Below are 25,785 nucleotides of genomic sequence, written 5' to 3'. Positions count from 1 at the left end.
GACACTGGAGAATAGCACTGTCACCAGGAAAAGGCAGGTCTATGTGATCGGGGACTCTTTATTGAGAAGAATAGACAGGCCTGTAACTAGAGCTGATCCTGAGAATAGAAGGGTGTGCTGTCTTCCGGGTGCTAAGATACGGGATGTAGACCTGAGGTTGAAAAGGATCCTAAAGGGAGCGGGAAAGAATCCCCTAATTATCCTTCATGTGGGAACAAATGATACGGCTAGATTCTCGCTGGAAAGTATTAAGGGAGACTATGCTAGGCTGGGGAAGACGCTTAAGGAAATTGAGGCTCAGGTGATCTTTAGCGGGATCCTTCCTGTTCCTAGAGAAGGGCAACAAAGGTCTGACAAGATTATGACTGTCAACAGATGGCTTAGGCAGTGGTGCTATAAGGAGGGCTTTGGGATGTATGACCACTGGGAGGCATTCATGAACAGAGGTCAGTTCTCTCGGGATGGACTTCATCTCAGTAGGGAAGGAAATAGACTTCTAGGATCGAGGCTGGCACAACTGATAAAGAGAGCTTTAAACTAGGAATTGGGGGGAGATGGATGGGAGATGTCCAGAAAATCTCCACGCCAGATTTTAGCATTGAGAGGGAAGAAGATGAAGTAAGAATGGATACAGCCGTGGGTAGGAGAATGTATATAAGGAGTGAGGGCGGTGTGGATACTAGTCTAATAGGTTATACTGGATGTAGAATGACTGTGCCTAATAGGGTACAAAATGTGAGCAAGGCCAAACAGCAAAAATTAAGATGTTTGTACACCAATGCGAGGAGTCTAGGTAACAAAATGGAGGAACTAGAGCTACTGGTGCAGGAAGTGAAACCAGATATTATAGGGATAACAGAAACATGGTGGAATAGTAGTCATGACTGGACTACAGGTATTGAAGGGTATGTGCTCTTTAGGAAAGACAGAAACAAAGGTAAAGGGGGTGGAGTAGCATTGTATATCAATGATGAGGTAGAATGTAAAGAAATAAGAAGCGATGCAATGGATAAGACAGAGTCTGTCTGGGCAAAAATTACATTGGGGAAGAAAACTAGTAAAGCCTCTCCTACGATAGCGCTTGGGGTGTGCTATAGACCTCCGGAATCTAATTTGGATATGGATACAGCCCTTTTTAATGTCTTTAATAAAGTAAATACTAATGGAAACTGCGTGATCATGGGAGACTTTAACTTCCCAGATATAGACTGGAGGACCAGTGCTAGTAATAATAATAGGGCTCAGATTTTCCTAGATGCGATAGCTAATGGATTCCTTCATCAAGTAGTTGCTGAACCGACTAGAGGGGATGCCATTTTAGATTTAATTTTGGTGAGTAGCGAGGACCTCATAGAAGAAATGGTTGTAGGGGACAATCTTGGCTCAAGTGATCATGAGCTAATTCAGTTCAAACTAAATGGAAGGATTAACAAAAATAAATCTGCAACTAGGGTTTTTGATTTCAAAAGGGCTGACTTTAAAAAATTAAAGAAATTAGTTAGGGAAGTGGATTGGACTGAAGAACTTATGGATCTAAAGGTAGAGGAGGCCTGGGATTACTTTAAATCAAAACTGCAGAAGCTATCGGAAGCCTGTATCCCAAGAAAGGGGAAAAAATTCATAGGAAGGAGTTGTAGACCAAGCTGGATGAGCAAGCATCTTAGAGAGGTGATTAAGAAGAAGCAGAAAGCATACAGGGAGTGGTAGATGGGAGGGATCAGCAAGGAAAGCTACCTAATTGAAGTCAGAACATGTAGGGATAAAGTGAGACAGGCTAAAAGTCGAGTAGAGTTGGACCTTGCAAAGGGAATTAAAACCAATAGTAAAAGATTCTATAGCCATATAAATAAGAAGAAAACTAAGAAAGAAGAAGTGGGGCCGCTAAATACTGAGGATGGAGTGGAGGTTAAAGATAATCTAGGCATGGCCCAATATCTAAACAAATACTTTGCCTCAGTCTTTAATAAGGCTAAAGAGGATCTTAGGGATAATGGTAGCATGACAAATGGCAATGAGGATATGGAGGTAGATATTACCATATCTGAAGTAGAAGCGAAACTGAAACAGCTTAATGGGACTAAATCAGGAGGCCCAGATAATCTTCATCCAAGAATATTAAAGGAATTGGCACCTGAAATTGCAAGCCCATTAGCAAGAATTTTTAATGTATCTGTAAACTCAGGAATAGTACCGAATGATTGGAGAATTGCTAATATAGTTCCTATTTTTAAGAAAGGAAAAAAAGTAATCCGGGTAACTACAGGCCAGTTAGTTTGACATCTGTAGTATGCAAGGTCCTGGAAAAAATTTTGAAGGAGAAATTAGTTAAGGACATTGAAGTCAATGGTAAATGGGACAAAATACAACATGGTTTTACAAAAGGTAGATCGTGCCAAACCAACCTAATCTCCTTTTTTGAAAAAGTAACAGATTTTTTAGATAAAGGAAATGCAGTGGATCTAATTTACCTAGATTTCAGTAAGGCATTTGATACCGTGCCACATGGGGAATTATTAGTTAAATTGGAGAAGATGGGGATCAATATGAACATCAAAAGGTGGATAAGGAATTGGTTAAAGGGGAGACTGCAACGGGTCCTACTGAAAGGCGAACTGTCAGGTTGGAGGGAGGTTACCAGTGGAGTTCCTCAGGGATCGGTTTTGGGACCAATCTTATTTAATCTTTTTATTACTGACCTTGGCACAAAAAGTGGGAGTGTGCTAATAAAGTTTGCAGATGATAAAAAGCTGAGAGGTATTGCCAATTCGGAGAAGGATCGGGATATTATACAGGAGGATCTGGATGACCTTGTAAACTGGAGTAATAGTAATAGGATGAAATTTAATAGTGAGAAGTGTAAGGTTATGCATTTAGGGATTAATAACAAGAATTTTAGCTATAAGTTGGGGACGCATCAATTATTAGTAACGGAAGAGGAGAAGGACCTTGGAGTATTGGTTGATCATAGGATGACTATGAGCTGCCAATGTGATATGGCTGTGAAAAAAGCTAATGCGGTTTTGGGATGCATCAGGAGAGGCATTTCCAGTAGGGATAAGGAGGTTTTAGTACCGTTATACAAGGCACTGGTGAGACCTCACCTAGAATACTGTGTGCAGTTCTGGTCTCCCATGTTTAAAAAGGATGAATTCAAACTGGAGCAGGTACAGAGAAGGGCTACTAGGATGATCCGAGGAATGGAAAACTTGTCTTATGAAAGGAGACTTAAAGAGCTTGGCTTGTTTAGCCTAACTAAAAGAAGGTTGAGGGGAGATATGATTGCTCTCTATAAATATATTAGAGGGATAAATACAGGAGAGGGAGAGGAATTATTTAAGCTCAGCACCAATGTGGACACAAGAACAAATGGGTATAAACTGGCCACCAGGAAGTTTAGACTTGAAATCAGACGAAGGTTTTTAACCATCAGAGGAGTGAAGTTTTGGAATAGCCTTCCAAGGGAAGCAGTGGGGGCAAAAGATCTATCTGGCTTTAAGATTCTACTCGATAAGTTTATGGAGGAGATGGTATGATGGGATAATGGGATTTTGGTAAATAATTGATCTTTAAATATTCAGGGTAAATAGGCCAAATCCCCTGAGATGGGATATTAGATGGATGGGATCTGAGTTACTATAGAAAATTCTTTCCTGGGTATCTGGCTGGTGAATCTTGCCCATATGCTCAGGGTTTAGCTGATTGCCATATTTGGGGTCGGGAAGGAATTTTCCTCCAGGGCAGATTGGAGAGGCCCTGGAGGTTTTTCGCCTTCCTCTGTAGCATGGGGCATGGTTGACTTGAGGGAGGCTTCTCTGCTCCTTGAAGTCTTTGAACCATGATTTAAGGACTTCAATAGCTCAGACATGGGTGAGGTTTTTCATAGGAGTGGGTGGGTGAGATTCTGTGGCCTGCGCTGTGCAGGAGGTCGGACTAGATGATCAGAATGGTCCCTTCTGACCTTAGTATCTATGAATCTATGAATCCTTGTAAGACACCAAATGTCAGGTATCTATTAAAAAAAGGTATCTTTCTGCAGTTATATCACATTCAACATGGATTTCATTTTGTACACATTTGCAGCATCTCCCAGGGGTGAGCTGAACAGAAATGTCACTTCCATTTGTCCCATCTCTACCTAGATAGGGATTTCATTTCCCAAATAATAGGCAACATGCATCTGATTAGGAAGGAGATCTCTTCAGGAGCGACCTCCTGCAGGGCCTGGGCCACAACTACTTTGGGAGCCAAATGCATGGGTATTTTGCTTAGTTACAAGTCATTTACTAGGAAACTCTCTTCCTGGCTCTTTAGCAAAAATATTGACCTAAGCAACTGAACAATAGGGGGATTGGAAGAGTGATAGGGAATAAGGGAATCTTCTTTTATTGTTAGAGGGTGAAATGACATTTCTCCCCATCCCCGCCCCGTTCTTGCTCTTTGTTATAGTTCAATATATTCTAAGTGAGGAAAATGGTAGTAAAAATATCTGCTCTCCAGCACAACCTGAAGCAACATCAGAGCAACTAGGAACAAAACAAGTTGTTTCCGAAAGCGGAACTTGATGACTAACAATTGCTTTGAAATGGGGGGAACAGTATAACTATGGTGCTCAGGGTTTGTTTAGACTAGGAAGAGTGATGGAGGTTAGGTCAGGTCAAGGGGAAAGCTAATGCCAACCACTGCACCTGGGCTGCATCTGCATTACAAGTTTAATTGTCTTTTTACACCAGGATCACTAACTTGAGCAGCCAATGCCATGTACAGTCCTAGTGGATGTAAGGCACAGGTAGTTTTTGCCTCAGTGTAGCTTGTTGGGATCAAACCTCCCTCTCTCACCTGGAGATGATGAACATTCCTGGCTGGAAGGACACACACTCCTATGACTCAAAAGGAAAGGAAAGGAATTGATAGAAAAGATCACAGGACTGACCCCAAAGAAGGGTGAGCTGCAAAGGCAGAAGCAGGGAACTCATCTCGGGGAGCTGAGAGACCAGAGTGAAGATGGTGCAAAGATCACTATATGGGAATTAGCAAATGTGATTTAAAAAAAAAATTATCTTTGGCCAGCCCTAGTCAAGACATTTATTACAATTCTCTCTCATGTGGATTTTCTGATGTCTAATCAGGCTTGAGCTCTGATTGAAGGTTTTCCCACACTCAGAGCATGTGTAGGGTCTCTCTCCACTGTGGATTCTCTGATGTGTGATAAGCTTTGAGCTATAACTGAAGCTTTTCCCGCACTCAGAGCATGTGTAGGGTGTCTCTCCCATGTGGATTTTCTGATGTCTAATAAGGCTTGAGCTCCGATTGAAGGTTTTCCCATGCTCAGATAATCCGTAGGGCGTCTCTCTTATGTGGATTCTCTGATGTTTAATAAGGTTTGAACTCTGATTAAAGCTTTTTCCACACTCAGAGCATTTGTAGGATGTCTCTCCTGTGTGGATTCTCTGATGTGTGACCAGGGTAGAGTTCTGATTGAAGCTTTTCCCGCACTCAGAGCATGTGTAGGGCTTCTCTCCTGTGTGGATTCGCTGATGTGAGATGAGGGCTGAACTATGAATGAAGCGCTTCCCACACTCAGAGCATCCATAAGGTTTCTCACCCGTGTGGATTCTCTGATGTGTGGTAAGGGCTGAGCTATAACTGAAGCGTTTCCCGCACTCAGAGCATGTGTAGGGTTTCTCTCCTGTGTGGATTCTACAATGTGTGATAAGTTGTGAGTGCTGACTAAAGCTTTTCCCACACTCAGAGCATGTGAAGGGCATCTCTCCTGTGTGGATTCTCTGATGTTTGATAAGGTTTGAACTCTGATTGAAGTTTTTCCCGCACTCAGTGCATGTGTAGGGCCTCTCTCCTGTGTGGATCCGCTGATGTGAGATGAGGGTTGAATTATCGATGAAGCGTTTCCCACATTCAGAGCATCTATAAGGTTTTTCACCCGTGTGGATTCTTCTATGTGTGATAAGGTTTGAGCTCTGATTGAAGCTTTTCCCACACTCAGAGCATGTGTAGGGTGTTTCTCCTGTGTGGATTCTCTGATGTGTGATCAGGGCAGAGCTCTGATTGAAGCTTTTCCCGCACTCAGTGCACGTGTAGGGCATCTCTCCTGTATGGATTCTCTGATGTGAGATGAGGGCTGAACTATGAATGAAGCATTTCCCACACTCAGAGCATCCATAAGGTTTTTCACCAGTGTGGATTCTCCTATGCGTGATAAGGTTTGAACTCCGATTGAAGCTTTTCCCGCACTCAGAGCATGTGTAGAGTTTCTCTCCAGTGTGGATTCTACGATGTGTGATAAGGGCTGAGTGTCGACTAAAACTTTTCCCACACTCAGAGCATGTGTAGGGCATCTCTCCTGTGTGGATTCGCTGATGTGAGATGAGGGCTGATCTATCACTGAAGCATTTCCCACACACAGAGCATCCATGAGGTTTCTCACCCGTGTGGATTCTCTGATGTGAGATGAGGGCTGAACTATGAATGAAGCGTTTTCCACACACAGAGCATCCATGAGGTTTCTCACCCGTGTGGATTCTCCTATGTTTGATAAGATTTGAGCTCTGATTGAAATTTTTCCCACACTCAGAGCACGTGTAGGGTTTCTCTCCAGTGTGGGTTCTCCAATGTGTGATAAGGTGTGAGTGCTGATTAAAGCTTTTCCCACACTCAGAACATGCGTAGGGCATCTCTCCGGTGTGGATTCGCTGATGTGAGATGAGGGTTGAACTATCAATGAAGTGTTTCCCACACTCAGAGCATTCAAAAGGTTTCTCACCTGTGTGAATTGTCCAATGTGCAGTAAGGTGTGGCCTCTGACTGAAGCATTTCCCACACTCAGAGCATCCATAAGGTTTCTCACCGGTGTGGATTCTCTGATGTGTGATAAGGGCAGAGCTCCGATTGAAGCTTTTCCCGCACTCAGAACACGTGTAGGGTTTCTCTCCAGTGTGGGTTCTCCAATGTGTGAGAAGGGTTGAGCTCCGATTGAAGCTTTTCCCACACTTATGGCATGTATAGCATGTCTCTTCCAAGTTGATTCTCTCACGTGTAATAAGGTCTAAGTGGCTACTGAAGTTTTCCTCTGGCCTGTGCTGAGTCTCACAGGCTTTTGCTTTTTCTGGGAGTGCACAACTCCCAGAAATGTTCCGTTTGGATCTTCCTGATAACGTTCCATGTGGTTCTTCTTGCTCAGCATCTTCCTGCTGGGGTTTCTTCTCCTCATTTTCACTCACCATCCCATCACCTGATGGGAGACAGAGAGAATCCAGACATAGGTCACTCCCTGTGTCGGAAAGAAAGGAAATCTCAGAGAAAGGAATGGAAAAGGGGATGAACAAACCAAAATATGTGTGGGAAAGATCAAACCTATCAGGAGCTGATTTTCCCCAAACCCTTCCTCAGAGGAAAGAGGAAGGGATCAGTTTTGGTCCGCATCTCACCAGAACACTCGGGGAAAGCGAGATCGGAGAGGGACAGGCTGCCAGTTGTCAGTCAGAATAGGTGACATCTGCCATAATGATTCCACACCTACAGGGAACAATCCTGAACTTGGAGAGCTCCCAGGGTCTTTGTAGGGCATCCCAAATGTTTCCTGCATTCCCAAACGGTTTTTGAGTTGGTTTAACCAATTCCTCACCTGGAACTGGTTAAACCAGCAGGCAGCTCTCGGGAGCACTTTTTGCTCAGAGCCCTGGAGGTTTGGGATCCACAGATCTTCCCCTCATTCCAGCTGCGAGATCACACCAGGTTTGGAAACTGGAAACTCTACTCCAGGCAAAGAAAACAAGGGAGGTCAGTGGAATTTGTGGGATGTGTGTCATGAAGATTATTCCATGGTTTTAATCCCAGCTCATTTTTAAGCAATAACATAGAATCATAGAATATGAGGGTTGGAAGGGACCTCAGGAGGTCATCAAGTCCAACCCCCTGCTCAAAGCAGGACCAATCCCCAACTAAATCATCCCAGCCAGGACTTTGTCAAGCCTGACCTTAAAAACTTCTAAGGAAGGAGATTCCACCACCTCCCTAGGTAACGCATTCCAGTGCTTCACCACCCTCCTAGTGAAAAAGTTTTTCCTAATATCCAATCTAAACCTCCCCCCACTGCAACTTGAGACCATTACTCCTTGTTTTCTCATCTGCTACCACTGAGAACAGTCTAGATCTATCCTCTTTGGAACCCCCTTTCAAGTAGTTGAAAGCAGCTATCGTATCCCCCGTCATTCTTCTCTTCCGCAGACTAAACAATACCAATTCCCTCAGCCTCTCCTCATAAGTCATGTGTTCCAGTCCCCTAATCATTTTTGTTGCCCTCCGCTGGACGTTTTCCAATTTTTCCACATCCTTCTTGTAGTGTGGGGCCCAAAACTGCACACAGTACTCCAGAAGAGGCCTCACCAATATTGAATAGAGGGAAATGATCACGTCCCTCTATCTGCTGGCTATGTCCCTACTTATACAGCCAAAAATGCCATTGGCCTCCTTGACAACAAGGGCACACTGTTGACTCGTATCCAGCTTCTCGTCCACTGTAACCCCTAAGTCCTTTTCTGCAGAACTGCTGCCTAGCCACTCAGTTCCTAGTCTGTAGCGCTGCATGGGATTCTCCCATCCTAAGTGCAGGACTCTGTACTTGTCCTTGTTGAACCTCATCAGATTTCTTTTCGCCCAATCCTCTAATTTGTCTAGGTCACTCTGACCCTATCCCTACCCTCCAGCGTATATACCTCTCCCACCAGCTTAGTGTCATCCGCAAACTTGCTGACAGTGCAGTTCATGCCATGCTCCAGATCATTTATGAAGATATTGAACAAAACCGGCCCCAGCACCGACCCTATATGCACTTCACTTGATACCGGCTGCCAACTAGACATGGAGCCATTGATCACTACCCGTTGAGCCCGACAATCTAGCCAACTTTCTATCCACCTTATAGGCCATTCATCCAGCCCTTACTACTTTAACTTGCTGGCAAGAATACTGTGGGAGACCGTGACAAAAGCTTTGCTAAAGTCAAGGAACAACACGCCCACTGCTTTCCCCCATCCACAGATCCCAAGACCATCTTCCTTGGCTCAAAGTGGCAAGAGAGTTGTTATTATTATAAATCATATTCATTACCTTACTGCCTAAGGACCAACTAACAGTGGGTCCCCATTGTGCTAGGCAAAGTACAAACAGAGAATAGTAGATGGCCAATGCCCTGAAGAATTTACAATCTAAATAGAGAAGACAGCACAATATGGGGGCAGAACGCACTGTTAGAATATTGATATTCAGGCCTGCCTGTAAAGCCTATACTTTAAGAACTTAGGTGTACAGTAACTCCCAACTTAACATCCTCTCGCTTAACGTTGTCTCAATCTTACGTCTCTGCTCCACTACAGAACATACTCAGTTTAAAGTTGTGCAATGCTCCGCTATAACGTTGTTTAGCTGTCTGCTTTGTCCACAGCTGGCAGCAACCCTATCAGCTCCCCTATGCAACCCCCAGCGCCTCCTGCCCACCAGCAGACCCTGCAGATCTGCGCCTTCCCCATGCTCCCTCCGCCTCCTGCTCGTGGCAATCAGCTGGTTTGTGGCATTCAGGAGGCAGGGGGGAGGAGTGAGGACTCGGCACGCAGCCTCCCCACTCCCTCCCCTGCCTCCTGCCTGCAGCAATCAGCTGGTTTGCGGCATTCAGGAGGCAGGGGAGGGAGGGGGAACCTGCAAGCCAACTCCTCCCTCCTCCCTCCTGAATGCCGCAAACCAGCTGACTGCCGCAGGCAGGAGGTAGGGAAGGGAGGGGGGCGAAGCGAGGATGCGGCACGTGGAGTAAAGCAGGAGGAAGTGTGGGGGAGAAGAGGCAGGTTAAGGCTGGCTTGCAAATCCTAAGTGATGATGATCCTGACAGGAAACGCAGCTCCAAAGCGATTAGGGGAGTTGGTCATCTAATGACTTCCTATAAAGAAATTTACCAAGAAAAAAAAAGGAAAGCAAAACAATCTCTAGATGTGTTTTTTCACGTTCAGAAAGTTCAGCAACAACAGGAAGAGGAGCAGCCAGACAATCCACCCTCTTCCACTCTCTGACTCCACCTCCTCAACCAAGCTTCATACTCAGCAATGATGATTGTAGTATTGTTTCTTTAAAATAGTTTAAAACTTATACCTGTATTAAATTGCTTATTTAAAATTGTTTAAAATGTATATAATGCCTTTTGACTGGCAAAACAAAAAATTCCCTGGAACTTAACCCCCCCATTTACATTAATTCTTATGGGGAAATTGGATTCGCTTAACATAATTTTGCTTAGTCGCATTTTTCAGGAACATAACTACAACATTAAGTGAGAAGAAAAGGAGTACTTGTGGCACCTTAGAGACTAACAAATTTATTAGAGCATAAGCTTTCGTGAGCTACAGCTCACTTCATCGGGTGCATGCATCCGATGAAGTGAGCTGTAGCTCACGAAAGCTTATGCTCAAATAAATTTATTAGTCTCTAAGGTGCCACAAGTACTCCTTTTCTTTTTGCGAATACAAACTAACACGGCTGCTACTCTGAAACCTATTAAGTGAGAAATTACTGTATTTTTAATTACTTAGCTAGTTACAGGGGTATAAAAACAAAGAATAAAAATCAGACTATGTATGGCCTTCTCTCACTAGGATAGTCTGAGGCCTTGTTGTTAGGCTAAGGCCTTTGGCTAAGCAGCAGAGGCAGCCATAAGCTGGGAAGCGACCGATCACCTCCTCACATCCCAAACCAGTCATATTGAAATAAGGTGGTATTGGGCTGTTAGGAAGACGATCCTGTCTGGATAGTGCCCATCACCACCAGTTTAAAAAAACAGATTTTAAGATGATTAAAGAAAACTTAGTTTGATAGCATCCTGTCTGGCAAGAAATCACTTATCAATGGTTGTGAAACCCTCATTTCTGTATTGTTTTATATTTATGGCCACCACTTTTACATTATTAATCATTCCTGGTTCTCTAATGGTTTCTGTCAGCTGTATAATTAACATTGCTAGGTGTAAGTTAATTAGGGTAGTGGGATATAATTGGTTAGAGAATTATGTTACACTATGTTAGAATTTCAGTAAAATTTCAGTTAAAATTTCAGTAAAATGATTAGTTAAGATATAGCTGAGAATATTACTGTATAAACTGGGGTCAATCAGGAGGGGGAAGGGAAATTGGAATCATGTGTGTTAAGGGGTGGAATGGGAACAGGGACACAGGCAAGGCTCTGCGACGTCAGAGTCGGAAAGGGGGACGCTAGGTAAATGCTCTGCGGCATCGGAGCTGGGAAGGGAACACTGGGGAACAGACTATCAGCGTTCAGAGATAAGCCCGACTAGTGTGAAAGGCTTTGGAATATGCTTGCTTGGAAACTAACCCCAATAAACATTGCATTGTCTGCGCTTCCGACTTCCGGTCTTTTGTTTCTTGCTGTCTGCGTGACAAGAACCAGAGAAGTGGGAGGGTGAAGGGAAAGCCCTCTAACAAAACTGACATGACCTGATAACCAAGAGGTAAGCCTTTAAGGAAGGTTCTAATATACTTTGGAACCAATCAGGGAGGGGGCAATGGTAAATACGAATTTAGATCATTTTCTTGTTTTATATCTTTTTCCCATAAGGCTTAACCTTTGGCACATTGTCATGGATCCATAGGACCTGTGCAATGCCCTGGCTTTTAAACAGTCCTTGGGTGGTGCCCCTTGAGTGCACTAGACCTCCAAAGCGCCTCACTCTTCCACAAGGATGGGCCATGTAGCTTCAACACCTGAGACTAAGCCTATGGCTTCAACACTCCTATTCCAACCTGTGAGCTCTGCCCAGCAGCTCCAGCTGAACCACACTGCTGTTCAGATACTGTTCCTCACGCATGCTTCAATGCACCTCAGCAAGTTTTGCTGTGACACTGGGCAGACATAAAACACAGCAGGGTTTATTAGTCAACCAAAACACACCATTGGAAAGTCCTTAGATTAGCACTGGGAAGCAAAGATGACAATATAGTCTACACTGGCCACTGTCCTTGAGCCATGCTGCTGTAGAAAACATTTTGGTTTCCTTTCACTGTGCCTGTCCATTTGTCTTCACTCCAGTAGAGCTTCCTGCATCTGCGAGCCCAGTTCTTCCTGCTCCCCAAAACATTACGAGTCCATGTATGCTTCACTCAGCCAACCCGAGATCCTCCCATGGACAGGTGACTATTATTCCCTTGTCTCTGTCGGGTATTCCATTGATGTATGTTGGTCACAGCCAGTCCTTAAATGACCCATTCATATCACCCCATGACAGTTACGTGACAAAACACCTCATGTCTCCTGCTCTTTATAATTATAACAATACCAATCACAGAGGGAAACTGAGGTGTGTATTGGCATCATACAAGTATCACCAAAATTCCTACCTCTATCACACACCAACTGCTCACAGCCCTTGGAGAGAAAGCAAAGCACAAGAACTGGACATTAGTCCAGTGAACAGAGTGGAGGACAAGCTGCAATCCTCAAACCCTGATCAAAAAGTAGAGGCATGTGGGTCCCTACCCACAGAGAGGGGCTGGTAGAGGCCTGATACTTGAGAGGGCATACCTTAAGCAGACCATGGAGGCAGGTCTAAGGCTTAGCTATTCCAGAAATGTGACATTGCAAAAGCACATTTTGGGGAATTAGGAAATCTAGTGACTAAGATGTAATGGGAGGGACAATTAAACTCCCCCAGTGTGTGGAGAAGGCTGGGGAATTAAACACTAAAATTCAGGAGCAACAGCCTCTAATTCTTCCGGAAAAGGAGAATGTAAGAAAGAAGAACTCGGCCATGCAACCTCGGGAGGAACAGGCTCAAAGATCTAAGGAGCCTGGAAGGAAGACAGCTTGCAGCTGCAGAAAAGGTGGGGGGGGGAAGAAAGAGAACACTCTCTCCAGTTGACTCTGACCTGATTTTATGATCTATGACCTAGTCTCATGTCTTGTGGGCAATTTTATACTCGCTAGAGGTAAAATGTCATTATCAGAGTATTGCTTATTACCTTGGAACATGCATGGAGGGGCAAGGAGCTGGACTAGCACAAGTCCATGGGGCCAGATGCACGGCATCCAATGGTGCTAAAGGAGTTGGCGGATGTGATTGCAAAGCCATTGGCCATTATCTTTGAAAACTCATGGCGATCAGGGGAGGTCCTGGACGACTGGAAAAAGGATAATGTAGTGCCCATCTTTAGAAAAGGGAAGGAGGAGGATCCAGGGAACTACAGGCCAGTCAGCCTCACCTCAGTCCCTGGAAAAATCATGGAGCAGGTCCTCAAGGAATCAATTTTGAAGCACTTTGAGGAGAGGAAAGTGATCAGGAAGAGTCAACATGGATTCACCAAGGGCAAGTCATTCCTGATTAACCTAATTGCCTTTATGACGAGATAATTGGCTCTGTGGGTGAGGGGAAAGCAATGGATGTGTTATTCCTTGCCTTTAGCGAAGCTTTTGATACGGTCTCCCACCGTATTCTTGCCAGCAAGTTAAAGTAGTATGGGGTGGATGAATGGACTATAAGGTGGATAGAAAGCTAGCTAGATTGTCCGGCTCAACAGGTAGTGATCAATGGCTCCATATCTAGTTGGGAGCCAATATCAAGCTGAGTGCCCCAAGGGACGGTGCTGGTGCTGGTTTTGTTCAATATCTTCATTAATGATCTGGAAGATGCGTGGATTGCACCATCAGCAGGTTTGCAGATGACAGTAAACTGGGAGGAGAGGTAGATACACTGGAAGGTAGGGATAGGATACAGAGGGACCCAGACAAATTAGAGGATTGGGCCAAAAGAAATCTGATGAGGTTCAACAAGGACAAGTACAGAGTCCTGCACTTAGGACGGATGAATCCCATGCACTGCTATAGATTAGGGACCGAATGGCTCGGCAGCAGTTCTGCAGAAAAGGACCTAGGGGTTACAGTGGACAAGAAGCTGCATGAGTCAACAGCGTGCCCTTGTTGCCAAGAAGGCTAACGGCATTTGGGGCTGTATAAAGAGGAGCATTGCCAGCAGATGAAGGGATGTGATCGTTCCCCTCTATTCAGCATTGGTGAGGCCTTATCTGGAGTACTGTGAGCAGTTTTGGACCCCACACTACAGAAGGATGTGGAAAAATTGGAAAGAGTCCAGCAGAGGGCAACAAAAATGATTAGTGGGCTGGAACACATGATTTATGAGGAGAGGCTGAGGGAACTGGGATTGTTTAGTCTGCAGAAGAGAAGAATGAGGGGGGATTTGATAGCTGCTTTCAACAACCTGAAAGGGGGTTCCAAAGAGGATGGATCTAGACTGTTCTCAGTCGTAACAGATGACAGAACAAGGAGCAATGATCTCAAGTTGCAGTGGGGAAGGTTTAAGTTGGATATTAGGAAAACTTTTTCACTAAGAGGGTGGTGAAGCACTGGAATGAGTTACCTAGGGAGGTGGTGGAATCTCCTTCCTTAGCAGTTTTTAAGGTCAGGCTTGACAAAGCCCTGGCTGGGATGATTTAGTTGGGGATTGGTCCTGCTTTGAGCAGGGGGTTGGACTAGATGTCCTCCTGAGGTCTCTTCCAACCCTGATATTCTATGATATTATATGATAGGAGGTGAACATAAATAAATGGGTTATGAAGCTTGCTACAGTTAAGGGACTTACATTAGGTAGAGGCTTTGTGGGAGCAGTTATGCTGGAGTTTGGGATTTACCTGAATAGGCGTAAGGAGAGAATCCCAGGTCAGATATTTTGCACCCTCATTTTGAGAGACTAATGAGGAAACACAAACAGGTGCAATACACCACAGGATTCTGAAAGAAGGAAGTTTGGGGTGGGCTTTAGCAATTAGGTTGCTTTGCAGTATGTCAGCAGTTGGACCGCATTCATTTATTGGAATTATTAATAAATACGTGATGTAAATCATGAGTATTATTGCTTGATGCTTAATTATGAACTTCCCAAAGGATTGGCACAGCTATTGACATTGTAATTGTAAAGGAGCAGATATGGTATATAGCCATCCTATTACCATAAGGAAATGGATAAAATACCTCTCCTAGTTACCATTTTTTCATTTTGTCAGGTCCCCAAGACAGTGTAAACTGAAGCAGGGCCTCCCTTCTGATGGTCTTCCTTGCCCCTTGATCTTTGTTTGCAATAGCGTCCATAACTTTTAAGTATGCACAGTACAAGACCCTCTTTACTATACTTATCTTAGTCTAATTGTTATGTGTATTGATCCTTGTCTATGATTTCGATTGTAACTTTCTGTATTAAATCAAGTTTGTGTGTTTCACCAAATTCCATCTTCTCAATTAACTTTGAGTAGCCATGCACAAGGGCAAGTTGTACCCCAACATGTAATCTTATAGGTTTAAAAATTGTACAGGCTACACTACCACCCTGTGACATCATCAACAAAGAGCCCATTTGTGCCTGGATAGTGGCCCTGCTATGGGAGGGAGGGATGCAGCAAGGACTCAGGATCGCTGGCCAGGATTGCTGTGCATACAGATGGGGAGGTTATATGGGAAGGGGGGTAATGAGTGGGAGAGGGAGGTCAAGAGTTAAAATAATAACATTTGAGGAAAAAATGTATAATGAAGTGAAACCGAACAGAAATAAAACTGGAATGTAGGCTCTAAAGCAACAAGGCTTGGGTAGGGATTTGGGGTTAAAGGTCTGGGATCCTCCACAGCTCTAGATCCCCCAAATCTCTCCTCCCTCCCACTGATGCACCCAGGCCACCTCCTGGGTGGCCTTCCTCCACACTCCCCTCCCCTTCTTCCCATTACTCTCAGCTGGCACCACCTCCTGGCACCTTGGGAGCTTCTTGTGTTCCCCCCTATTAGCCAGGATGGGCAGGAATGGTGTCCCTAGCCTCTGTTTGCCAGAAACTGGGATTGGGTGACAGGGCATAGATCACTTGATGATAACCTGTCTGTTCATTCCCTTTGGGGCACCTGCCATCAGCCACTGTCAGAAGACAGGATACTGGGCTTGATGGACCTCTGGTCTGAGCCAGTCTAGCTGTTCTTATGTTCTCCCCATCTCTCACTACCTCATCCCTCCCTGCTGCTTCTTAGCTCTAATCCTGCACATACCCTCCCCAAGTCCTGGCACCCGAGAATGATCTACTCCCCCTCTTCTCCTCCCCTCCCACGCCTCTGTTCTCCCTTCACCCATGGGGTCCTGAATGGCAACATTATACACTCTCCTATCAAAAGAGGAGCTCATTTGACTGTCACACAAGCTATGCATGAGTCTGTGACGTTATTGACAGAATCAGTAACTGTACAGATCACTATTGCAACCACTGTTATATATTTGCAGAAGATATGGTACAAAGGTTGTTGTGTGAGGTGTCTACGGGAAGATTATGATTTGCTGGTTATGATTATACTGTCTGTATATGTGAATCAAATTGTAGTTGAAGTTATAAATATTGGCTCTATAGAGTGTCTATATTTCAAATTTATGTTATGCTTCTAGGTGACACCCCAGACAAGTTGGTGTCAGCTCTGCCTAGTCTGCTTGATGGCACATTAAGGACCACCAGCTATACAACTGACTCATTGAGAGAAGGCAGATACACCTTGTGAAGCAGCAAGGTATGCAGGGACATGCGTATGAACAGAACTCTTGAGGTTTTTCCAGGTCATGTGATGGACAGCTTGTCTTTGGGACAAAGAAAGCAGAAACCACATGGCAAAAGACTATAAAAAGCTGCTGCAGCTCCTCCATCTTGTCTTCAATCCTGCTTCTTACCTCTGGAGGGACTTTGCTACAAATGGAAGCTCTATACAAAGGACTGATGATCCATCCCAGCTGTGGATGTACTCCAGAGACTTGATTTGAACCTGCAGTTTAGTCCATCACTGCTACAAGCCTGAACTAAGAACTTTGCCATTACGTATGTAATTGATTCCATTTACCCAATTCTTGCTTTCATCTATATCTTTTTCCTTTTATGAATAAATCTTTAGATTTTAGATTCTAAAGGATTGGCAACAGCATGATTTGTGAGTAAGATCTGATTTGTATATTGACCTGGGTCTGAGGCTTGGCCCTTTGAGATCTAGAGAACCTTTTTTCTTTTACTGGGGTAATGGTTTTCATAACCATTTATCCCCACAATGAGTGGCACTGGTGGTGATACTATCACAACCTCAGGGGTTCCCCTGGGGAAGGCAGATCAGCACTGCATTTTGCTAACACTGTTGCAAGCATCACAAAGCATTTTGGGGAGGGTCAAAGGTGTGAGTGGGGAGTGGAAAATTCTTTTGCAGGCTGCAAGAGGCCAAAGGAGAAAGAGAGCAGAGAACGGGTTAACTCAACACTGCAGCTAGCAAGCTCAGTCCAACGATAAGACGCTGGCCCCAGCCCAAGGACGCTGCTCACAGCCAAGACTTGGCTGACAGCCGAGAAAGACAGGGGTGTGAATGTGCCTGAGCAGCCATGAGAAAGAAAAACCCAACTGCACATATCTGCAAGGCAGCGAGGCCAGGAAAGAAGAAAACAAGGTCTAAGACTGAAGAGACTGAAAACAGCAGCAAGACAGCAAGAGGGGGCACTGAGCCTTGCATCCCTGGAGCCAGGGTGTTTTGAGAAAGCTGAAGACACCATGGAAAGCCGGCTTGGACTGGCACAGAGGGCAACAGGAGCAGAGGTCCCTGAACGAAGCACCCCGCACAAGGAGCCCAGGACTTAAAACCCTCCTGAGAGCTGGAGCAACTTGGAGATCACAGCGGATCCTCAGATGACCTGGGCCCAGAACAGCACTCCCGTCCACCCTTCCTCCACTCTTCTTCTTACGTTAAACCCAGACTTAGCCAGCTTTGGGTCGGGTGTATGTGAGTATAAAAGTGGATTAGGGCTTGGGGCACTAACTCTTCCTTCTTTCCTTCCTTCGAGTGACGTAGAAGCATTTCCAGCACTCTCCGTTGTTATTTTATTATTTTATCAATAAAGTTTTAAAACTTAGACACTTGATGTGTTTCGTCATCTCCTCCCTTAACGATTCTGTGGCCTCAGCCGGATCACCTGACGCCTCAGATAGATTCATGACAGAAATCTGTCACAATACTGGGAAACTGGAGTGTCTAAGGGAATTGCTTGTGTGACTTGTGGTTAGCCAGTGGGGTAAAACCAAAGTCCTCTCTGTCTGGCTGGTTTGGTTTGGTTTGCCTTAGAGGTGAGAAAACCCCAGCCTTGGGCTGCAACTGCCTTGCTTTAAGCAATTTGTCCTGAATTGGCACTCTCAGTTGGGTCCCACCAGAACCAGCATTGTTACAGAGTCAGACACCTATTTACTTAATTTAGAATTCTACAGGCAACATATTTTCTTCTTAAAATGAGGAAGGCATGAAAGCTATAGTTATTAACGTATCCAATAAGGATACATTAAATGCAATTTTAAAATGACTGATGGCACCAAAAAGGCACATGTCCAAAAATTATACTAGTGGGTGGGAGATAAGGCAAAAAAAGGGGGACAAGGAAACTTGTCAAAACTTGTGTGATGAATAAAGGTATAAAGTGACTACTACTCAGGTTCTTTAGAGATCCCACAGCTTCTAATAACCGAGGGGAAAGGACTCCTTACCCAGCAAGACCGCCGACTCATAGTTCTCCTGCATGACATCCCTGTAGAGGGATCTCTGAGTGGGGTCCAGCAGAGCCCCCTCTTCCCTGGTGAAATCCACAGCCACCTCCTCGAAAGTCACCGGCCCCTGAAAGAGCAAGAGTCCAACACTCAGTACCTGCTGCCCCAGTCACAGCCACACTATTCACGGAACAGCAGGACCAGGTAAATGGAAGCTCTGGGAGGCACATGTCAACAGTCCCACCCCACCTTGCTTTACAGCAACCAGGAGGCATCAGAGGGTAGAAAGAAAGAACCTTTGTGTCTCCCAGCTGACAGACGAAGGCAGGGTCTTCACATTTATCACATACCTACTAGCCAGAGCTTGATATAGGAGATGGGACTATCTATGGACCCTGCTGGTGGCTCCCTGTTAGGAATCCCAATACTCTTCAAATAAAATATATGGAAGAAAGGGGATGTCAATAGTAAAGAAAAGGGGTGGGATCTGAGTTACTACAGAGAATTCTTTCCTGGGTATCTGGCTGGTGAATCTTGCCCACATGCTTAGGGTTCAGCTGATCACCATATTTGGGGTCGGGAAGGAATTTTCCTCCAGGGCAGATTGGAAGAATCCCTGTGGGTTTTTTGCCTTCCTCTGTAGCATGGGGCACGGGTCACTTGCTGGAGGATTCTCTGCACCTCAAAGTCTTTAAACCATGATTTGAGGACTTCAGTAGCTCAGACATAGGTGAGAGGTTTATTGCAGGAGTTAGTGAGTGAGATTCAGTGGCCTGCATTGTGCAGGAGGTCAGACTAGATGATCATAATGGTCCCTTCTGACCTTAATATCTATGAATCTATAAAAGAAGTTAGGTCAGAATTGTAGAAAATTGCTAAGGGAAGCTATCAGCAAATCAATGACCAATCAATGAAAATAAGAAGGAAGCTTTTAAAGTACAAAATTAATCCTAACAATGGTAGTGGTAAATCACTAGACGGAAACAGCAGAATTATCAAAAATAACGCAGAAGAAGTAAAAAAAAGTGTTCAATAAATATTTCTCTCCTGGATTTCGAGAAAAACAGATGCACTCATATCATAAGATACCGACGACGACATTCTTTCCATTCCAACAATAACTCACGAGGATGTTAAACAATAGCTATTAAAGTTAGACATGTTTAAATCAGCGGGTCCAGATAACTTGTATCCAAAAGTTTTAAAAGACCTGGTGGAGGAGTGTGGTAGACTGTTAATGTTGATTTTAATTAGGACTTGGAACACTGGGGAAATTCCAGAAGACTGGAATAAAGCTAATGCTGTGCCAATATTTTAAAAAGTGTAAAAGAGATGACCCAGCTAATTATAAGAGTGTCAGTCTGACATCGATACTGGGCAAGATAATGGATCAGCCGATACTGGATTTCATTAATAAAGAATTAAAGGAGGGTAATATAATTAGTACCCATTAACAAAGGTTTAGATCCTATCAAACTTATTGGATATCATTACTGAATAAGATCAAAAGTTTAGTTGCAGCTAATAGTATTGATGTAATATACTTGGACTTCTGTAAGGTATATGACTTTGTTCAGCACAATATTTTGACTAAAAAACTAGAATGGTACATAATAAAAATGTCATACATTAAATAGATTAAAAACTGTGATTGTAAATGGGGAATCATGGTTGAATGGATTTATTTCTAGCGGGTTCCCACAAGGATTGGCTCTTGGCCCTCTGCTATTTAACATTCTTATCAATGACCTAGAAGAGAATACAGTAACTCCTCACTTAACGTCCTCCCACTTAACATTGTTTCAAAGTTACATCGCTGCTCAATTAGGGAACATGCTCGTTTAAAGTTGTGCAATGCTCCCTTATACCATTGTTTGGCTGCCTGCTCTGTGCACTGCATGTAAGATTTTGAGGAAGAGCAGCGACTTTACAGGGAAGCAATGCACAAGTTCCTCTTCTCTGTCTCCTCCCCATCCTTCCCAGCGCTTTCCCCACCACCAAACAGCTGTTTGGCGGCACTTAGGACTTTCTGGGAGGGATGGGGAGGAGGGGAAAAGTGCTGCATCTCCACTCCTCCCTCTCCCTCCCAGAAAGTCCTAAGCGCTGCCAAAAAGCTGTATATAATGCCTTTTGTCTGCCCCCAAAAATATTTCCTTGGAACCTAACCCCTGGCATTTACATTAAATCTTATGGGAAAATTGGATTAGTTTAACATCATTTCACTTAAAGTTGCATTTTTCAGGAACGTTAAGTGAGGAGTTACTGTATAAAACCATCACTGATAAAGGTTGCAGTTGCCACAAAGATTGGGGTTGGTGGTAACTAATAAAGTGTCAGTAGATTCAGGTTCCAGCACTGGGAGTCTGGGAAGTTTTTTCAGCCCTGGCTGCAGGGTTATTTCCTGTTCCACAAAGAGGGGAAGTTCCATTCCCAACTCCTGTGCCTTGAAATTAGGCCCTATCTGACACTACACACCATATTCATCATAGTGGCAGGATTATAATATGATTAGGACATAATTATGATGCATTTTATGCAAGATGCGTAATATGCAGTGTCATTGGAAAAGTTATGATTTGCTGAATAGGATTAGCCTATTTGTGTGCCTGTATCATGTTTGTATCTGAAGTTATGGATATTGACTCTGTATCTGTATTTCATTTAGCCTTCCAGTGAATGTTTCAGCCAGTCTATGAATCATGGCTATCATGACTCAGCAGGGCAATGCTAGGTCATGTGACCAGACTACATGACACTGAACTCCATTTTGGTACCTGTATTTTTCCACAAAGTGGACTGGGAATTGAGTTTGGAACAAAGGGGTTCCTGCCATATGGAAAAGCCATAAGGTGGGGTGTGACATCATCTCTTGGCCTCATTCCCCACACAAGAGAACTGGAAACATCTGAGGAACAAAGACTGAACTCGGGAAAGTGCTGGTCCCAGGGTAAAGGGATTTCTAGCTTGTGTATTGAAACTTGGTGGACTGCTTGTATCATCAGTCAGGGTGAGAAATTGCTAATCCAAATTCTATCCATCTAGCATGTTAGGCTTAGTTTGAATTTTTTGTTATTTGCCAAGTAATCTGCTTTGATCTGTTTGCTATCACTTATAATCACTTAAAATCTATCTTTCTGGATAACAAAAATAAATCTGCAACTAGAGTTTTTGATTTCAAAAGGGCTGACTTTCAAAAATTAAGGAAATTAGTTAGGGAAGTGGATTGGACTGAAGAATTTATGGATCTAAAGGTAGAGGAGGCCTGGGATTACTTTAAATCAAAGCTGCAGAAGCTATTGGAAGCCTGTATCCCAAGAAAGGGGAAAAAATTCATAGGAAGGAGTTGTAGACCAAGATGGATGAGCAAGCATCTCAGAGAGGTGATTAAGAAGAAGCAGAAAGCATACAGGGAGTGGTAGATGGGAGGGATCAGCAAGGAAAGCTACCTAATTGAGGTCAGAACATGTAGGGATAAAGTGAGACAGGCTAAAAGTCGAGTAGAGTTGGACCTTGCAAAGGGAATTAAAACCAATAGTAAAAGATTCTATAGCCATATAAATAAGAAGAAAACTAAGAAAGAAGAAGTGGGGCCGCTAAATACTGAGGATGGAGTGGAGGTTAAAGATAATCTAGGCATGGCCCAATATCTAAACAAATACTTTGCCTCAGTCTTTAAGAAGGCAAAAGAGGATCTTAGGGATAATGGTAGCATGACAAATGGGAATGAGGATATGGAGGTAGATATTACCATATCTGAAGTAGAAGCGAAACTGAAACAGCTTAATGGGACTAAATCGGGGGGCCCAGATAATCTTCATCCAAGAATATTAAAGGAATTGGCACCTGAAATTGCAAGCCCATTAGCAAGAATTTTTAATGAATCTATAAACTCAGGAGTAGTACCGAATGATTGGAGAATTGCTAATATAGTTCCTATTTTTAAGAAAGGAAAAAAAGTGATCCGGGTAACTACAGGCCAGTTAGTTTAACATCTGTAGTATTCAAGGTCCTGGAAAAAATTTTGAAGGAGAAATTAGTTAAGGACATTGAAGTCAATGGTAAATGGGACAAAATACAACATGGTTTTACAAAAGGTAGATCGTGCCAAACCAACCTAATCTCCTTTTTTGAAAAAGTAACAGATTTTTTAGATAAAGGAAATGCAGTGGATCTAATTTACCTAGATTTCAGTAAGGCATTTGATACCATGCCACATGGGGAATTATTAGTTAAATTGGAGAAGATGGGGATCAATATGAACATCAAAAGGTGGATAAGGAATTGGTTAAAGGGGAGACTGCAACGGGTCCTACTGAAAGGCGAACTGTCAGGTTGGAGGGAGGTTACCAGTGGAGTTCCTCAGGGATCGGTTTTGGGACCAATCTTATTTAATCTTTTTATTACTGACCCTGGCACAAAAAGTGGGAGTGTGCTAATAAAGTTTGCAGATGATAAAAAGCTGGGAGGTATTGCCAATTCAGAGAAGGATCGGGATATTATACAGGAGGATCTCGATGACCTTGTAAACTGGAGTAATAGAAATAGGATGAAATTTAATAGTGAGAAGTGTAAGGTTATGCATTTAGGGATTAATAACAAGAATTTTAGTTATAAGTTGGGGACGCATCAATTAGAAGTAATGGAAGAGGAGAAGGACCTTGGAGTATTGCTTGATCATAGGATGACTATGAGCTGCCAATGTGATATGGCTGTGAAAAAAGCTAATGCAGTTTTGGGATGCATCAGGAGAGGCATTTCCAGTAGGGATAAGGAGGTTTTAGTACCATTATACAAGGCACTGGTGAGACCTCACCTAGAATACTGTGTGCAGTTCTGGTCTCCCATGTTTAAAAAGGATGAATTCAAACTGGAGCAGTTACAGATAAGGGCTACTAGGATGATCCGAGGAATGGAAAACTTGTCTTATGAAAGGAGACTTAAGGAGCTTGGCTTGTTTAGCCTAACAAAAAGAAGGTTGAGGGGAGATCTGATTGCTCTCTATAAATATATCAGAGGGATAAATACAGGAGAGGGAGAGGAATTATTTAAGCTCAGCACCAATGTGGACACAAGAACAAATGGGTATAAACTGGCCACCAGGAAGTTTAGATTTGAAATTAGATGAAGGTTTTTAACCATCAGAGGAGTGAAGTTTTGGAATAGCCTTCCAAGGGAAGCAATGGGGGCAAAAGATCTATCTGGTTTTAAGATTCTACTTGATAAGTTTATGGAGGAGATGGTATGATGGGATAATGGGATTTTGGTAAGTAATTGATCTTTAAATATTCAGGGTAAATAGGACTAATTCCCTGAGATGGGATATTAGATGGATGGGATCTGAGTTACCCAGGAAAGAATTTTCTGTAGTATCTGGCTGGTCAATCTTGCCCATGTGCTCAGGGTTTAGCTGATTGCCATATTTGGGGTCGGGAAGGAATTTTCCTCCAGGGCAGATTGGAGAGGCTCTGGAGGTTTTTCGCCTTCCTCTGTAGCATGGGGCATGGGTGACTTGAGGGAGGCTTCTCTGCTCCTTGAAGTCTTTAAACCATGATTTAAGGACTTCAATAGCTCAGACATAGGTGTGGTTTTTCATAGGAGTGGGTGGGTGAGATTCTGTGGCCTGCGCTGTGCAGGAGGTCGGACTAGAATGCAGAATGGTCCCTTCTGACCTTAGTATCTATGAATCTATGTAGTTAATAAACTTGTTTTATGCTTTATCTTAACCTATGTATTTTGAGTGAAGTGTCTGGGGAAAATCCCAGCTTGGTTAGCACAAGCTTGTTCTACATATCTTTCCCATATCAAGGGGAAGGCAAACTATATTAATGAGCTTACATTATACAGATCCCTGTGCACTATAAGATGGTATAATTCTGGATTTATACTACAGCAGGTGTGCAAAGTTGGTGAGCTGGGAAATTGGTTGTTGTCTTCTATCTGTCCTTGAGTGGCTTAGGTAAAGCACTCAGGTAGCTTAGTTGGGTATACGGCACCAGCTGCTTTTGCGTTGGTTGATAACAGGCCCTGGAGAGGCTGGCTGAATCTCCAGCAAAGCAGTGTGAGAAGGGCCAGCCCAGCTTGAGGGTTAGAGGGCACAGCGGTTCCCAGAAGCCCCCAAGACTGCACCCTGGGGGTAACAACCCATCACACCCTAAATTACACAAGTCTCAGCAGGTTTGTCACATCCTGTCCCCTCCCTTTCTCCACCCTAGATATTTCCTGCCTCCCACCACCTCTAGCAGCTCACAACTTCCTATGCATTTACTGTTCCTCTCCCTCCAAGCAGAACTCACCACCAGCTCCCTGATAATCCGTTACCTGAGCCAGCTCCATTGCAGCCATTTCCTTCTCCCTGGGAGGATGGGATGATCTGGAGTGAAACGTAGACGTTATTCTGTAGCCTGTGAGGGTAAGGAGAGCTATGTGAAAGAATTCAGATGGAGCTTTTGTCCATTCCAGAAGCCGATTCCCCCTGGATTTTTCCCTGATAATGGACATTCTAGTTTCTGCCACACTGTGAAGCACAGAGTGACCTTATTCCAGTACAGGCCTAGCTCCCTCCCACCGGGGTGTAACTCTGAGACATGGTGAAACCCTCCCAGTAACAGAGTCTGTTACACTTATAAAGTTTGCGGACGATACCAAGCTTGGAGGGGTTGCAAGTGCTTTAGAGGATAGGATTAAGATTCAAAATGATCTGGACAAACTGGAGAAACGGTCTGAAGTAAACATGATGAAATTCAATAAGGACAAATGCAAAGTACTCCACTTAGGAAGGAACAATCAGTTGCACAAATACAAAATGGGAAATGACTGTCTTGGAAGGAGTATTGTGGAAAGGGATCTGGTGGTCATAGTGGACCACAAGCTAAATATGAGTCAACAGTGTTGCAGAAAAAGCAAACATCATTCTGGGATGTACTAGTAGGAGTGTTGTAAGCAAGACATGAGAAGTAATTCTTCTGCTCTACTCTGCACTGAGTAGGCCTCAACTGGAATATTGTGTCCAGTTCTGGGCGCCACATTTCAGGAACACATGGACAAATTGGAGAAAGTCCAGAGAAGAGCAACAAAAAATGATTAAAGGTCTAGAAAACGTGACCGAAGAGGGAAGATTGAAAAAAATTGGGTTTGTTCAGTCTGGGGAAGAGAAGACAGAGAGGACATGATCACAGTTTTC

General features: G+C 43.8%; 1 protein-coding gene across 22 annotated transcripts in view; it reads right to left on the bottom strand.

The window, feature by feature from the left end:
- Positions 1-4,125: 4,125 nt before the first annotated feature.
- Positions 4,126-25,785, bottom strand: part of LOC119840976 (zinc finger protein 883-like) — a 104,946-nt gene continuing 83,286 nt past the window's right edge. For 3 of the 22 annotated variants that reach the window (XM_043495329.1, XM_043495330.1, XM_043495328.1), the window contains exons 2-4: positions 24,924-25,006; positions 18,606-18,732; positions 4,126-7,285 (exon numbers count right to left, since the gene is read on the bottom strand). In XM_043495329.1, the coding sequence (XP_043351264.1) occupies positions 5,070-7,285; positions 18,606-18,732; positions 24,924-24,947 (2,367 nt within the window). In that variant the 5' untranslated portion in view covers positions 24,948-25,006 and the 3' untranslated portion in view covers positions 4,126-5,069. Of the gene's footprint in view, positions 7,286-7,639; positions 7,768-18,605; positions 18,733-18,854; positions 19,023-24,923; positions 25,253-25,785 lie in introns of those variants that run through there. The other 19 variants (XM_043495346.1, XM_043495343.1, XM_043495339.1 and 16 more) reach the window with 18 other exon arrangements.

Source organism: Dermochelys coriacea, chromosome 12 (assembly GCF_009764565.3).
Source record: "Dermochelys coriacea isolate rDerCor1 chromosome 12, rDerCor1.pri.v4, whole genome shotgun sequence".
Lineage (NCBI taxonomy): Eukaryota > Metazoa > Chordata > Testudines > Dermochelyidae > Dermochelys > Dermochelys coriacea.
Note: the sequence above shows the minus strand (reverse complement) of the source record. Positions and strands in the feature narration are given on the sequence as shown.